Raw genomic sequence first — 16,159 nt, 5'->3', positions numbered from 1 at the left:
AGAAAGCCAAAGTGAAATGAAAATGAAATGAAAAAAAAAAAAAAAAAAAAAAGGCAGATCCTCCTGTTTCTCTCTCATTCCCCTGAACGGTTTCTCACCCATCATCTTTAAGTTACCAGGGTCGTTTTTTGGTAGTAGGCATGTTACGTTCTGTCCAATGATTCCTTAAGCCAGCAAAGTACAGGAATAATGATCGCAAACACATGTGCAGCAATCACTGTGTTAGTGTCAGGCTCTGCATGCTGTTTACGTGTATTAACTCACCTCCTCCCCACGGCCCCATGGGGGAAGTACTGTTAGCATCTGCATTTCACAGAGGAGAGGACTGAGGCACAGAGAGGTTAAGCATCTTGCTCAAGGTCACACAGAGCCAGGACACAGCCCCAGGCAGAATAGCTTCAGGGGTCAGAGAGGAATCACTCTCCAGCAGCCTGGAATCTGTGGGGGTGGTGGAGGGGGAGACTCTACTTCTCTGAGTATTGGGGAGGGATCTGAGTCTGGGATACCCCAGGGGGGTGAGTGGGTAAGGGGGGGTGGATGGTGCATGGCAGGTGTGGGCAAAGGAAGCACAGCTAACAAAGCAGCTCACTCTGAGAGATGCCAGTAGATGCTGATGAGCCTTTCAGAGATGAACCGGCATCCTGTATTTTAACCAACTGCAGTTTATGGACAAGCAGAAGGGAAGGAGAGGGTCCTGGTGGAGAGAAGGGGAAAAATGGAAGGAGGAGCGAAAAGGGACGGAGGACAGAAGTAAAGGGAGAAGAGCGGGGAAAGATGCTGAGGCGTTAGGGAGAGGACCAGACGAAAGGCTTGCTGGGAGGAGGCGGGAGGTGATAGAAGGGGGAGGAAACGATGTAGATGGGAAGAAGGAATCCTGCTGCAGCCTCATACAGTTCCTTTGCTAGGTCACATGAGCAGGAAAGTTGGGCCAGCTTGGGGACAAGTACACAGAGGCCCGCTGCGCCATCTGCTCTGGGGCAGGGGAGGGGCTCCTGCAGCCACGGGGCGGTGGAGGGAGGCTTCCACCCCATCTCACTTCCATTGTTCCGGGATGAAGTTTCTCTTTGCACAGTGACCCTCCACCCTGCCTTGCTCAGAGCCGGCCCTGGGAAGACGAAAGGATGGGGAGAGGGGCTGAGAGGGGAGGGCAAGCAGAGGAGGAGGGGATCCCCACGGTCTGTGCAGGCCTCCACGAGGCTTTCAGAGTGTCTTTGCTGCAGTGCCGCTTCTCGGGTCCAGACCCTCCTGGGCCTTTCTCCCCTCCTTCCTCATCTCTCCTCAAGCTCTTCCCTTGAAATCCTGGTAAATTTCAAGTGCTACATTTTGCTTTGTTTGCCCTCCCACTCCCTCTGAAGCCTGCCCTGGAAATGCAGGCAAACACAGTTTGGATCAAGGCTGCCCGTGAACAGGATGCACCTTTACAAGGTCACTCAGCTGTGCTTTGTTGGAGTGTCCCCGGGCCAGGGTGGGGGAGTATGCCTGTCTGCTCTCTGAGGTGCCCCTGCATCCTGGGAGGGACACGTAGGGTGGGTATCAGAGCTGCGGGAAAGAAGAGAGTTTAGACAGATTCCAGGTTATGAGTGGTACCTGATGGCCTCCGTTGTCGCCACAGAGGAGGTGATGGCAGGTGTTGTCCTGCCGGAGAATCTCCAGCTCCGTGAGCCAAATGGTGTGTTTGGCCTGCTGTGGCGTACTTGCAGCATACTGTCTGATTTGGGGTTATCGTCCAGCCCTCCTTTAGAGGAAGTGATAACGTGGGGCCTGCCAATGGTCACCAGAGGAGAGACAGGCAGAGTGGGCTCTGAAGTCGCGTAGATGTGTGTGTAAATCCACCTCCCACCCCTTACTGTCTACGGGACCACAGACGTTTCACTTAAACTCTCCAAGGTGAGAAAGCTTTGGGCTTTGAGATGTTAAGCTGTTTTTCCAAGGTCACACAGGATTCAAACGCAGGCTGTCTGACTCCAGAGCCTCTGCCTTGATAATAGGGTTGGTGTAAGGGTTACGTGAGTTGATATGTAGATTGGATACCATAGAACTTGGCCTGGGGTAAGTCCTTGATGTATAACGGCGATGATGATGAGGAGGAGGAGGATGGAAAACCATCGTCTGAGAGCTGTGTGTCATGCAGGCACATCAAAGTTGTGATGGGGGCACAGAGCAGAGCACTAACCCTACCTGGGAGAGTTCATGAGATCCACCACCCTCGCTTTCCAGACGAGGATGCTGAGACTCAGTGAGGTTGAATGTGCTATGGGCAGCCTGCCTGTGATCAGAACTGGTGCTTCTGGCTGAGACACTGGTGCTCCCGCACCAGGAGGGATGGGCAAGGTCAGTAGGCTGCCTCAACCGAGCTGCCAGACAATTGCAATCTGAGTATGAGCTCACCACACATTTTACTCCAAATCCCCATCCCCACTGAGTCAGTCTGAGCTGCTGTAATTCAGTCGGATGCTACTGCCCATGCCCATTCTTATCTCTATGTTGTTCTACTCTCTGATACTCCTCTGCCTCCCTTGGTGACTTTTTTCATTTCCTCCCCACCTCATCTGTTGCCATCATTCCTGGAAATGTCGTCACTATTGTGTTGTTGCTTGAGGCCTCCTTGTGCTGTGCAATGGCTCTCCCTCCCCGGCTCTCCAGTCATCACTGGCGCAGGCGTCCCTCAGGCCCCACCGTTGTGCAGAGCTGGAGAGTGGACCACTGTGTCACGTAAGAATGCTGGCTCTGCAGCTTGGCATCCTTGCCACTTGCTAACTGCGTGACCATTGGCAAGCTATTTAACTTCTCTAAGTTTCATTTTTCTCTACTGCGAAATGGTGAAACTATCAGGACCTATGCTGTGGATTTGCCACGAGGTTCACAATGCATTTGGTGCTGCGCCTGGCCCAAAGTGAGTGCTCAATACCTATTTGCAGTGGTTATTTTAAAAATGCCTTCTCTAACTTCAACTTTTCTTTACCTCCAGCTTAGCCTCTTTCTTTTTTAGTGTCCCAACTGCTGGTGCCTTCCTGCTCTCCAGGTTCCATTTGCCAGCCTGGAGCTGATGCTCCTGTCTTTTTTTTTTTTTAATTTATTTATTTTTGGCTGTATTGGGTCTTCATTGCTGCTCATGGGCTGTCTCTAGTTGCGGCGAGCGGGAGCTGCTCTTCGTTGCACTGTGTGGGCTTCTCATTGCAGTGGCTTCTCTTGTTTTGGAGCACGGGCTCTAGGCGCGCGGGCTTCAGTAGTTGTGGCACGCAGGCTCAGTCGTTGTGGCTCGCGGGCTCTAGAGCGCAGGCTCAATAGTTGTGGCACACGGGCTTAGTTGCTCCGCGGCATGTGGGATCTTCCTGGACCAGGGGTCGAACCCGTGTCACCTGCACTGGCAGGCGGATTCTTAACCACTGCGCCAGCAGGGAAGTCCCTATGCTCCTGTCTTTGAATGACGGGGACACCCCAAAACTAAAAGGTCTTGCTCCTTTCCTGGTGCATCGTAACCCTCTCCAGGAACTGAAATCTAGGTCTTCGTAATGGTTTGCCTGTTTCCTACCAGGGTCCTATTCTTTTTTCCAGAGTAGCTGTTCCCAGACTCTTTTCACTCTCATAGGTGTCCCCACCACAGTACATACTACATTTGTAATTATTCAATTAATTATTTTAAATGATTGCTTAATGTCTGTTACACTAGACTAGCTTGCAAGTTCTGTGAGGTGGTGACTTTATATGATTTGATTCTACCGTATCTCCAAAATCTGGCACGTGGAGGCAGACCACCTGCAGGGCCTTCATCCCAAATTCATAAAGAAGATCAAAGCTGTTCAACCGTGATGCATCTCAAATATGTCCCTTCCTGGACCATTTCTCTCTATCTCCATCTGCCCCCCTCTCTTTCTCTACTTTTGACTTTCAGGAAGTCAAGTTCATCCACTTCTTCTTGAACCCTTTCCTTCTCTAGAATCTGCCTTTACCAGATGCTGTTCTTTTGCCCCCTTTTTTTTTTTAATTAATTAATTAATTAATTAATTTTTATGGCTGTGTTGGGTCTTCGTTTCTGTGCGAGGGCTTTCTCTAGTTGCGGCAAGCGGGGGCCACTCTTCATCGCGGTGCGCGGGCCTCTCACTATCGCGGCCTCTCTTGTTGCGGAGCACAGGCTCCAGACGCGCAGGCTCAGTAGTTGTGGCTCACGGGCCCAGCCACTCCGTGGCATGTGGGATCTTCCCGGACCGGGGCACGAACCCGTGTCCCCTGCATTGGCAGGCGGATTCCTAACCACTGCGCCACCAGGGAAGCCCTCTTTTGCCCCTTTAATTGCTCTCTTCCCTTGCTCTTTCCCTTCTGCTTGCAAACACACCTGGAAAGATCTTGCTTCAGAGTCATATGGACAGTAGGGAAACTTGGCTGTTCCTGCCAGCTGTGGGCTGGAAAATTTATCTGACTTCGTAAGTTTTAGTTTCTTCCTGTGGAAAATGAGAGCGGATCATTTGTGCTATCTATGGACTGGCACTGCTGTGAAAATAAATTTAGCTGCTGTTTGTAAAATCTCCAGCAAAAAGCATGGCGTATAGTAAATAAATAAAACTCCCTGCCCCAGATCCTAAAGAAAGAAATAAAAACTGTCATTTCCATTTCCTACCACTTTCTCCAGCTAATATCAGATGGGAACTCCTTCAACATCCTGCACCCAAACTAGAAACTTTCCCGCATCCACGTGCAGCCTTTCCTCTTTTTCTCCATCACAGCGCTGTTCTCAGGCCTATTTCTCCTACCTTCCTGGAGGCAACATTTTATCAATGAAACTTTCTTTTCGTTAACTTCAACTCCTCCCGCTCAACAAGTCTTTTCTGGCCAGATCAACGTTTAATCATACCCAAGGCTATCTTACAAAAACCCCACGACACATAGACACACACAGACACACACACACACAGACGCACGCACACACACACACACACACCCCAGACCTCTTTCCTGACTTCTTGTTTCCCTCCAGCTGTGCTGTCTGATCTCTCTACTCCCCTTCTTGCAAGAGGCATCTGAATTCATTGTTTCAACTTCCTCCCCCCTCATTCCCCACTATACTTACCACAATATGACTAGGGCTCTCATCACACCACGAAGACTGTTCTTGCCAGTGGTTCCGGAATCTTGTCGCCGAGTCTAAAGACCACTGCTTCTCAGACTGTATCTAGCTTGACCTCTGGGTAGTGCTGGACACAGTGGCCACTTCCTCCCTGAAATGTTCCCTTCCCTGGCCTTTTGGAATGCTGTGTTATCCTTCTGTCTCTGGCTCTTTCACAGGCCTCTTGGTGTATGTCTATCCTACAGGTAGGCTCAATAATTTTAGCATTATTATTATTATTATTAAACACTAGTCTTACTAAACTATTTCTGGTTACTCAAATAAACCTTTCTTAATTGTAGGCCTCCGTGCCTGTGGTTCCCCCTTTCTGCAAGCCTCTTCTTCCTCTTTCCCTTCCTTTTTCACTTAGCTTCCTTCTCCTCAGCTTCACATCTCAGCCTAGAAGCTTCTTCCTCCTATAAGACTTCCCTCTCCCCCTCAGCTCGGGCTCGGGCGCCCCCCCTGGGTACTTTCACAGCCACCTACGCTTTCCCTAGTATATCACTTATCATCTATACCATAATTACCGTAATTATGTTATCTTGGCTCAAATTGCTCTGTTACTGAAAGTTCTGTGAGTACTTAGTTGTGCCTGTGCTTTGTGCCCAGGTTCCTAGCAGAATGCCTGGGTCACATAATGGGTGAAAGAATGAATGAATGAATGAATGAGTGGGGATGGCCTTACTGCTGTGTTGGATTGGTAGTTAGGCTATCTTACTTTTTTTTTTTTAATTTTTATGTATTTATTTATTTATTTATGGCTGTGTTGGGTCTTTGTTTCTGTGCGAGGGCTTTCTCTAGTTGCGGCAAGCGGGGGCCACTCCTCATCGCGGTGCGCGGGCCTCTCACTATCGCGGCCTCTCTTGTTGCGGAGCACAGGCTCCAGACGCGCAGGCTCAGTAATTGTGGCTCACGGGCCTAGTTGCTCCACGGCTTGTGGGATCTTCCCAGACCAGGGCTCGAACCCGTGTCCCCTGCATTGGCAGGCAGATTCTCAACCACTGCGCCACCAGGGAAGCCCCTATCTTAACGTTTTTAAATGCTGCATATTATTCCTTGTGTGAACTCAGCCAATCCACTTCTCTAAGCATGTTTCCTCATCTATAAAGTGGGAAGAAGTAAAGCAACGTTCCTGAGGGTACTCTGCAGGTGTTATCTCCTTTAATCCACACAAAGACCCAGCAAAGCTGAGATCTGATGCAAGGAGATAATGTCTGTACCTTGGGTAGGGTGAGGCCACACAGTTTCCCTAGCAGGGCGATCCTCGCTAATAACATCGAGGAAGGCAGAGAGGTAATTTTCTTGATCTCAGCTTGCTCACAAGCACCCATTTTTGCTTGATGGAAAGCAGAACAAAATCTAACACAAACAACAAACAAAGTTTTCAGTTCAAAGAATTTAGTCTCGTCTGGTTTAAAAACAACAGGCTCTTCAGAGGCACTCTTCTGAGTCACTTTACATTTGCCCCTTTAGATAAACGCATAGCGTTTTAGGGTTCCCCCAGCCCCGCACCTTTTCCTTGCCATACCCTGACCGCAGCGGGAAGGCAGCAGGGGAGGGCCTCTGGCCTGTGTCCTCCCTGTGTCATGGATCGCGTCCCTGGCTCTTGTCACGTGTGGACTGGTCATTGCTCCGAGGCCACGTCGCGGAAGCAGCCCCGCCCACGCCCCTTGGCTCTCACTGGCACTGAGTCTCAGAGGCTTCCGCAGCTGCAGGTGGTTTTCCCTCCCACCTCTGCCTGTAGCCTCTGACAGGCATGCTAGCTCTCAAACCCCTGTTCTTTTAGAGCCTGAGGAAACTTCTAGAGCTCCTCTATGAGAACTTGGAGGAGACAAGACATGGCAACAAGAGCACCCACAAGGGATTTTATGGACAGGGATTTTATGATCTGTTCTCTGATGTATCCCAAGATTTTGAACAGTACTTTGTTCATGAGTAGTTTTTTTTTTTTAAATTGTTGAATTGAATGAATGCTTTTCAGAACATCTCTCTGCCTAATTAGTGCCACGCCACTGCTTCACACTCACTTTGATTCTGAATTTATCTCGGATTTCTATGTCCTCCTCTCAGGGTTTTGAACCCAGTGCAGGAATGAGGGCCAGTGGGGCACTGAGCAGAGCTTTCGTATGAGTCTAAACTGTGTTACTCTCCTCCTGCCTGGCACAGGGACAGTTTTATTTCCATCCTGCCTGATGGGAAACAACCTTATATCATATTCTGCTTTCTCCAGACTCCTTGTCTTACTGTTAAGGTGACCATGTGTCCTGGTTTTTGCCTATGGTGGTCATGGTTTATGTCTGTTGTCCCTGTGTAATTAACAGAAGTGGCCCCCTTGACTCCCAGAAATGTCCTGGCTGGGGTGATAAATTTCACGGCCACCCCTACTTTTGTTAAACACTTTAAGCTCAGGCCTCCAAACTTAGATTTCTTTGTGATTTAAGGTTTAGCTTTGGGATTTTCATCAACACCCTTTTCTCTCCCAAGTTCCTGGCTCTTACAATTAAAAGTTTTGACTTTTATAACTATGGTTCTAGGGTGGGCATTAAGATGTCTATTTTGAAAGATAAACAATGACTGTTTAATTAGGAGAAATAAAAATGTTTCAGAAAAGTAAAAACAAACAGTTAAATATGTCAACCACATGGCGCCATCAATCCATGGAATGATGGTGGACAGTGCCCGGGCCTAGCACCTATGGATGGACCTTCGATGCTCAGGGGATTCCGTCACCCAGAATTAAGAACTGTTAACATATTGTCCTTCTAGTAAATTTTAGAAAAGAAATAAAACATTATAGCCAGAGTCTTTTTGTTTAATTAATTAATTTTATTTATTTATTATTTTTGGCTGCGTTGGGTCTTCGTTGCGGCGCATGGGCTTCTCATTGTCGTGGCTTCTCTTGTTGCAGAGCACGGGCTCTAGGTGCATGGGCTTCAGTAGTTGTGGCATGTGGGCTCAGTAGTTGTGGCTCGTGGGCTCTAGAGCGCAGGCTGAGTAGTTATGGCGCACCGGCTTTGTTGCTCTGCGGGATGTGGGATCTTCCCAGACCAGGGCTCGAACCCGTGTCCCCTGCACTGGCAGGTGGATTTTAAACTACTGCACCACCAGGGAAGCCCCCAGCCAGAGTCATTTTTAACCAATGCAGTCACTCCTTTATTTTAGGCTGTATCTGTCCTTCCTCTGAGGACAGTTGGTAGAAAGCTATAGCTCTTATTTGATTTGAGGAGCATGCATTAGGGGTTAAGATAATTTATCAAAACTATTTTAAAATAAAAACATCAGCTGAATGCATAGGCTATCAATGAATGTTGTTTCCCTTTCCAAATCTATGTGATAACCCTGCTCATCTTATTCTGATTGGAAGCTCTGTTTGGCCATACACATGACATTGATTAAGAAAAATGCAAGGATTTGTTAATCATTAAATCATTTACTAGAAAAATTATAATTAATCTTAATTAAAATGTATAATTTGATAGGCAAGATCTTTTAAAATAAAGCATCCGTGGAATTAATCGTTAAATATGGGGCCTCAAAAGTTTTTTAAAAGAGGCTGAGAACCCCTTCCATATAACGGAATGGTTTTACAGACTGCATTTCAGTGGGTGTTTACTTTCAGACATTTTTCTGATAATAGTGAAGGATTTGCCCTGAGGCATTCACTGCCCCCCACCCCCCATCAGTTTGTCTTGTGACAGATTGTTTTTTCAGGTTGGTTGACTTGGATTGGTGCAGGGAATGGATTACGTATATTACTTTGGCCTCATTAGAAGCACAGGCTCACCAGTAGACCCAGGGGACAGCCAACTCTGCATTAGGGGACAGACAGTCACCACCGAGGGCTGATTAGAAGTGACCAGGCCTTCCCATAGTCATTATTCCTATGGCTTCCTAAAGATTTCTCCAGAATATCACTATGATCCTTGAATGAGAAGCATGGCTTGCCTCTGACGGTACCTGTGTGTTTAAGAGACTGGAGTCTTCAAGAGGATGTGGAGGAGAGCAGTGAGGGCTGGACAATCAGGGCCGCTCTTGTGTTATGACCACCTTTCTTTCTTCTACAGTTCTTGGACTTAAGCCTCTTCCTATTTCTCTTCCTTTCCACTTCCCTCCACGTCCACAGATGGGGTGGCTGCGTTCCGCGCCTTCCTGAAGACGGAGTTCAGTGAAGAGAACCTGGAGTTCTGGTTGGCCTGTGAGGAGTTCAAGAAGACCAGGTCAACTGCAAAACTGGTCTCCAAGGCCCATAGGATCTTTGAGGAGTTTGTGGATGTGCAGGCTCCGCGGGAGGTGTGTTGGCGGTGGGGTCTTGTCAGACCTCCATCCATTGCTCTCCTTGCTGGGGTTTGAGCCAGGTTTGATGGGGACTTTGTTCTGAAATGAACCTCACTGCTCTGACGGCTCTTGATACAAAAGGGATCACTTTTAAGGTGCAGAGCCCAGGGATTCTATAAAAAGGAGCTCAATTGGGAGTATTTTAGCTGTCTGTCAGTTAAACATGTGCCAGCAGGAACTGTGTTTCTATAGGGATTCTGCAAGATAGATGCCGGTAAATCCATGTTAGTTTTCCTAGTGGAAGGCAGCATGACTTGATGGAATGAGCATGTATTTTGGAATCGTGTTCCAATATCAGCTACAGTACTTACTCGTTGTGTGATCTTCGTCAAGTTACCTGGTCTCTCTGAATCACATTTTCCCCAATGTAAAAGGCTATAATATCACCTTTCAAGACCACTCTGAGTATTAGGAGTCAAACACCTATTCAATATTTGTCACTGCTTATTAATGAGTAATTATAGTCATTTATATTATTTTATGATCATTTATTATAATTACTTATAATAATAACACGAATTTCTATGTACTGCTATTCTGAGTTATAAAACAGAGTTTTACCTGGGAGAGTTTTATAGGAGACAAATATTTGTTGTCTATGAGTTTAGGTGCATTCTATACCTAAAACTCTTCAATTATGCTTTGACTTGGGATGCAGGAGGTCTTTGGCCAGGGGCCAGAATGCTGCAGGCTCCTTATAAATGCCGGTTGGAACAGAGATGTACATTCTAAACATAGTCTTTCTCCCTGGGGTATTTGTTTCCTTAGCAGCTGAGAAAGGACAAAAGGGCAAGCTTACTTTAGGGAACCCACATTAATGCTTGTCTCTGGTTTAACTCTGCCTGACATTGCGAAGACCCATGGATTAAGAGTTGAGTAATTTGGGGTTTTGCCTTGGCTGTTACTAACTTTCCATAGTAAATTAGACCAGCTTTTTTAGTATCCCTTTTCTTCAGTATCTTTATCTGTAAATTGGGATGAAGAATATCTGGTCTTCAGACCTCACAGGATTCTTCCTGGTATCAAAAGGGATGACCTTCAGGAAAGCAGTTTGAAAAGCATGAATAACCTTACATATTTAAGATGCTGTCATTAATAATTATTATATAGGACCAGCTGCCAGGCACCTTGGCCCTTGAGGGCCTGTGACCATGCTCTCTGTTTGTGTCTCCAGGTAAACATAGACTTCCAGACCCGAGAAGCCACGAGGAAGAACATGCAAGAACCCTCCTTGACTTGCTTTGACCAAGCCCAGGGAAAAGTACACAGTCTCATGGAGAAAGACTCTTACCCCCGGTTCCTGAGGTCCAAAATGTACTTAGATTTGCTGTCCCAAAGCCAGAGGCGGCTCAGTTAGACCTCAGATGGGGACTCCTGGAGATCACCGGCTTTCCCCTCCCCTTGCTGCCAAGACCATATTCTAACGTGAAATGTCATAGGTGTTCAAAAGCAGTGGCATTTAGGTTGGGAGCCCGGGAGTGAGGAAGGGATGAAGGGCCATTCCAAAGTATGATCCAGCCACCAGAGCTCGGACTCTATTCCATTAACCCATGTTTGTGTTTTGGTTAGTGGTAGTACCTTGTCGCTGTCACCCTTCTCTGGGTGGGCAACTTGCCCTCCATAATGCCTTGGGTCATCTCCACTAAGAAGGCAGATATGCCATGCTGGGCTAATCTGTAAATAATGCAAATGCAATTTCCACCACTTCCACACCCTCCTCAGTTAGGATTCCTGACTCTCTAACTTGTCCTATACTCCTGTGAGGAAGAGCTAGAAGACTCTGGCTTATGTTTGTGATTTGCTGTTACAATGGAATAGCCGGTCCCGCGTGCTGGGACCTCACGGTTTAGGAGAGAGGTCTCGGTGGAATCCCAGGTTTCTAGCGCCGTCACCGATAGGTGGCCTCTGAGAGAAGGGGCACACTCCATGGAGTTGGCTGTTTCTTCCATTTGCATAAGACCAGTGTCACTGCCCATCTCAGCCTAGGAAATTCACAAGACTCCCATACCCTTGCAATTCCAGAAGGGGTCTTGGGAGATGCCCTTCACCACTTCTGATGTGGAACTGCTGTTGAGAAAGAGACAGCTTGCACATCTTCCTCAGTTCTACCAAGAAGTTTTCCGGAAGTTGAATGAGCAGGGAATGTAGCACCAGTCGATTTTTGTGCAGTGGGCCACCATATAACCTCTCTGTTGCTTAATGTGTTGTCTGCCCTCACCTCCCTGTGGTATCACACATCACTGGTCTCTTAGACTGATGGATGGCTTGGTAAAGGGAGGTGAATTCCCCTAGCATGGACAGCTCTCACAGTGCCTGATACTTCCCCTGTCTCTCCCTCTTCCCCCCTCCATGCAGGTCATGTAATTCCAATGGGGGAGAACGGGAACTTAGGCTGTAATTCTCTTTCCAGCTTGCTTCCTGGGAGCATGCTTTTCTAGAAAGGTTCTTCTCGTGAGGGCCATGTTGGCTGATCAGCAGCTTTCTTCTTGACTTTTTGGGATTGAACGTGGAACAGGAGGCGCGGCTAAGAAGATCACTGTGAACATCTGGTTGTAGAGAACCTTCCTAAGATGTCTTCATGGTATCCCCGTGCTGCTCTTGGAAATACATCAGGAAACCTTTCCCTGGAGGATGAGCAAGACACAGGAAACTTCCTCCAGCTGCCCGGGAAAAAGCTGACTTTGGCCCAAGACTGCAGTGCTGAGGAGGTGAATCCTCAGCAGAGAGATCAGAAAGTGGAAGAGGAGCCTGGGAGAGGCTGGTCTCTGGGTGGACTGAATCACAGAGAACGTGCTGGAGGTGCTATTGGGCTAAGTCACAGCCGATGGATTTGGATTCACTGCAGATCTCCAAAACTTTCAGCTTGACTAAGTGAAACAGCACATGATGAGGTGTAAGCTCTGGAATGCAGGTGATTGAAAACTGGGCTGAAGCAGTCTCCTCGTGTAGTGGGGATGAGCCTTTTTAGATGTGCGGGTATTCCAGTGCTTGCGTTCCTGTGCAGTAACTTTATGGATCTCTTCCTTCCTTGGCTGCAGCTAGACAAGGACAAGAAGGCTCTTGAGTCGCACGGGCTGTTAGGGTCCGCTGCCCTGCCGTGTATCTGTGAGTATCTGTGAGTGAGGGTTGACGTGTCTGTACGAACCATCGAGGAGAGAGAGAACGCAGGCCTCCTGAAGAGACCTGTGGAATTTCACGTTCAAGAACTCTGCAGCCTCATGTGGGTGTTCCTAGTTAGATCAGGTAGTATTTCCCCACCCCCACTGGTGAAAAACCATCCTTGGTTTAAGCTGCTAGAATTACTTTAATGATCAAATTCTGGAACAGGGTATTTTCAATGTTGTTTACATACGAAATGTATGTCTGCCGCCAACTCTACTGTCGACTAGGAGGTGCCTATAAATGGGAACAGCACAGAGTTATGGAGACCTGAAACGTCCTAAGAGGGGCCTTTTTACCACTTCCACTGTCCCCAGAAGAAAAGTCTGAACAAGAGCGTTTTGCGGTCGCCTTATCTGAGGCCTAGAGTTCTTGCCAACTATTGGTGGAACGAAGGCTGCAGATGGTGGTGTCATGGCGCCTGGTGACTTCCTCCCACGATGGGGAGGTGTGAAGGACCCAACTTGGGTATCCCGAAATTTGCCGCTAAGTGAGGGTCTGTGGGCGTATGTTCGTGTGTAGAGGAACGTGATAGTTATGTTTATGGTACTCCCGTGGAGTGTGTGTGTGTGTGTGTGTGTGTGTGTGAGAGAGAGAGAGAATTATGAACACTAGACTAGTACACCACAGAGATGGTCTTCCCATGGGTGGAGCTTTCCTCACACCCTTTATGTCCTGCTTCCACCAGAAGGCACAGAGCTGTCTGCTCCAGTGCTACTTTCAGGCACTTTGGTCATGCCAACCGAGATTTTGGTCTGTGACGAAACAAACAGATATGTTTACAACATCTAGAGCAATATCCAAGCATACCTCATCCCTGACCTTCCACATCGCCCTGGCCCGCCCTCTCCCTCACCCTCTCCACAAGGCGTCCTCTGCCCCGTTTGGTGGGCACCCACAGCGGCCGCTTCTCCACGTCTTCCTTGGCTTCTCACACCGGGCTCGTGCTGTGGACTGCCTTCCGGGCACAAGGCTTGCTCTGTGCTTGGGACCTTTAAAGGCTCAAGGCGAGCCATGCGGTAGGCCGGGCAGAGCTGTGACTTTTAGGATTGCTCTCCATCCCTGAGTGGCCTTTCAGCCCCACGTGAGTATTAACCCGTTTGGGGGCTGGTGTGAGATTTCCTGTTGCCCTCGGCAAACCAAATAGAACACAATCGGCAACAACCCTTCATAGCCCTGGGCACTTCTGGGGTGAGGAGTGTTCCCTGAGCAGCGTTTATTCTGAAAGTTGAGGATGTGCAGGGATCACCCGGAAAGCCTGTTATAAGTGCTAATTCCCAGGTTCCACACCCAGAGATGCTGATCTAATAGATCTGGGGTGGGATCCAGGAGTCTGCATTTTTAATAAGCTCCCAGGTGTGTAGTGGCCTGTGGACCATACTTTGAAAAAAGATGGTCTAAGACAGTGGTCTAAGACAGAGGCTCTCACCCTTGGCTGTTCAATGGAATCACCTGGGGAGTTAAAAAAACCCGAATGTCTAGGTCCCACCCCAGAACAGCTTGGGGTTGGAACTCAAGGCATCAGTAGTTTTTAAGCTACTCCACAGGTGGCTGGGTCCAATGTATAGCTGAGGCTGGGATGCTGGGCCTGAGGAGTGGGTGGGTCCAACGTATAGATGAGGCTGGGATGCTGGGCCTGAGGAGTGGGTGGGTCCAATGTATAGATGAGGCTGGGATGCTGGGCCTGAGGAGTGGGTGGGTCCAATGTATAGATGAGGCTGGGATGCTGGGCCTGAGGGGTGAGGAGGAACACAGCTAAGGGTAACACACAGCTGTGTGAGCCGAGAGGGCTGGCACACACCCAGACACAAACAAGCACAATAACCAGGAACCTGCCAGCCCTGAATTTGACTCTTAGGGTGGTTGCCTGTATGCCCTCTCTGACGTTTGAGATAAAAATGCTTCTGCCCCAGCTGAATGCGTTGTCAGGCAGTGGGTATGCCAACAGTGGGGGCTGAAAGGGTCCTTGGGGTTTTCCTTGCCTGCCGGGTCTCATTCACAGGGCTTCCTCCAATCTCTCCTCCTAGGCTGCTTCGCTGTTTGTTTTCATGTGCTCTTGTGCTTGGTCATTTCGTGTTAGGCCGTGCCTCTGTACCCAAGGCCACGCGACATGGTAGTTGGACTCAGGTAGTGGGTGAGGGGTGTGTAGTAGTGATAATAGTGGTAGCACAACAGCTTCAAATTTCTCAAGGGAGGGTGTTTTACCCTCAGAATAGCAAGCTCTTTGAGGCTTTCTTTTCCAAGGCCACCACGGGGTTTTGGTTGCTGCTCTAAGCCCTCACCATTCCCTTTGGTCTTAGGCCGGATGGGCAGCTAGAAGGTTCCTAGTTGATTTTACCCTCTGGTGCTCTCCGCAGAACTTGCTGCTCTGGATGAACCAAAGCTGTGAAATGGCTCTCTGCTCAGGCTGCAGGCCCAGCCTCTGGGTGCAGGCCCTGGGCGCCTGTCCTCAGCAGGGCCGGGTGTCCGGGTGCTCCAGGCCCTGGACTGTGAGGGAAAGGCATGAACTCACGGCGCGGAGAGCCGGGCTGGGAATGGGGAAGACGGAAGAGGAAGGAGCAGGGGGGAAAGACAAGCAGCTCACGTGGCATCTGCTTCTCCATAAACCAGCAGGGAGAGGTGATGAGTGGTGAGTTCAGAGGCAGGATCATCTCCCGTCAACAAGAGCACCCAGAGCTCTCCTGACCGTGTCAGTGCCCACTTCCAAGCAAGGCAGAGGAATTATGATTTTCCATCCGAGGCTGTCCTTCAGTCTGCCAAGTGTCAGCCCTCTTCAAATCTGCATCCTCCGTTTTAGAAGCAAAAGAGGTGGCAAAGTCACCCCTGGCATGGGGAGCCTGTGCCACTTGGCATGAGACTGTGAAGGAAGAAGCCAAGAGCAGAGATGTCTTCCTGTCCCTGTGACCTCTCGGGATTCACAAGATACTGTGGACCAAGATGAGAGATGGCAGGATGGGGCCACTGGCCTTCCCTGGTGTGGGGTCCTGGTCTTCTCAATAAACCGTTCTCTTCTTGATTCTTCCTCCCTTCTGCCACTCTGCTCCCTCCCCTCTGCCAGGTACGGACAAGGTGGCTGAGCTGGTGTGCCCGCCAGGCGTGGTGACATTCGCCGAGTCACGTGGCGGCACAGATCTGTAGCAGCTCGTCTGCTGTAGAAACCGCTTGGCTGATGGCGTCCTCATTGAGTTGTTTCATTACCATGCAAAGTGGAATAATGTCACTCACCTCTACTATAAACAAGGCTGTGAGGACATAATAAACAGAACCTGAACACGCTGCATTTTGCTCTCTGCCCACATTTCTGGCCAGCTGACTCTTTATGAGGAAACACTTCCCATAACACGTGGACTCCCCGGGAGGGGGCACGCGGCCTCTCCCTTGCAGAGGATGGCACGGGGCTGGCCATCAGGAAAAGCAGCAGTGTGGGTGGAAACGGGATGGGAATGACTTGGGATGAGTTTCGGGGTGGAGAGTGACTTTGGGATGTGAGAGTGGCTTTGAAACTGTAAAGTGCTATACAAACACGTGGTGGTATTTTTATTAGTGCCACCTACTGCGTGAAAA

The 16,159-nt window shown here is 49.0% G+C and overlaps 1 protein-coding gene across 4 annotated transcripts in view; it reads left to right on the top strand.

The window, feature by feature from the left end:
* Positions 1-15,871, top strand: part of RGS8 (regulator of G protein signaling 8) — a 29,187-nt gene extending 13,316 nt beyond the window's left edge. For all 4 annotated transcript variants that reach the window (XM_036836405.1, XM_036836395.1, XM_036836385.1 and 1 more), the window contains 2 exons: positions 9,225-9,391; positions 10,611-15,871. In XM_036836405.1, coding sequence (XP_036692300.1) covers positions 9,225-9,391; positions 10,611-10,793 — 350 coding nt within the window. In that variant the 3' untranslated portion in view covers positions 10,794-15,871. The remainder of the gene's footprint in view (positions 1-9,224; positions 9,392-10,610) is intronic.
* The last annotated feature ends 288 nt before the right edge of the window (positions 15,872-16,159 follow it).

The sequence above is a fragment of the Balaenoptera musculus genome, chromosome 1, assembly GCF_009873245.2.
Source record: "Balaenoptera musculus isolate JJ_BM4_2016_0621 chromosome 1, mBalMus1.pri.v3, whole genome shotgun sequence".
NCBI lineage: Eukaryota > Metazoa > Chordata > Mammalia > Artiodactyla > Balaenopteridae > Balaenoptera > Balaenoptera musculus.
This window is presented reverse-complemented; position numbering and strand designations above follow the sequence as displayed.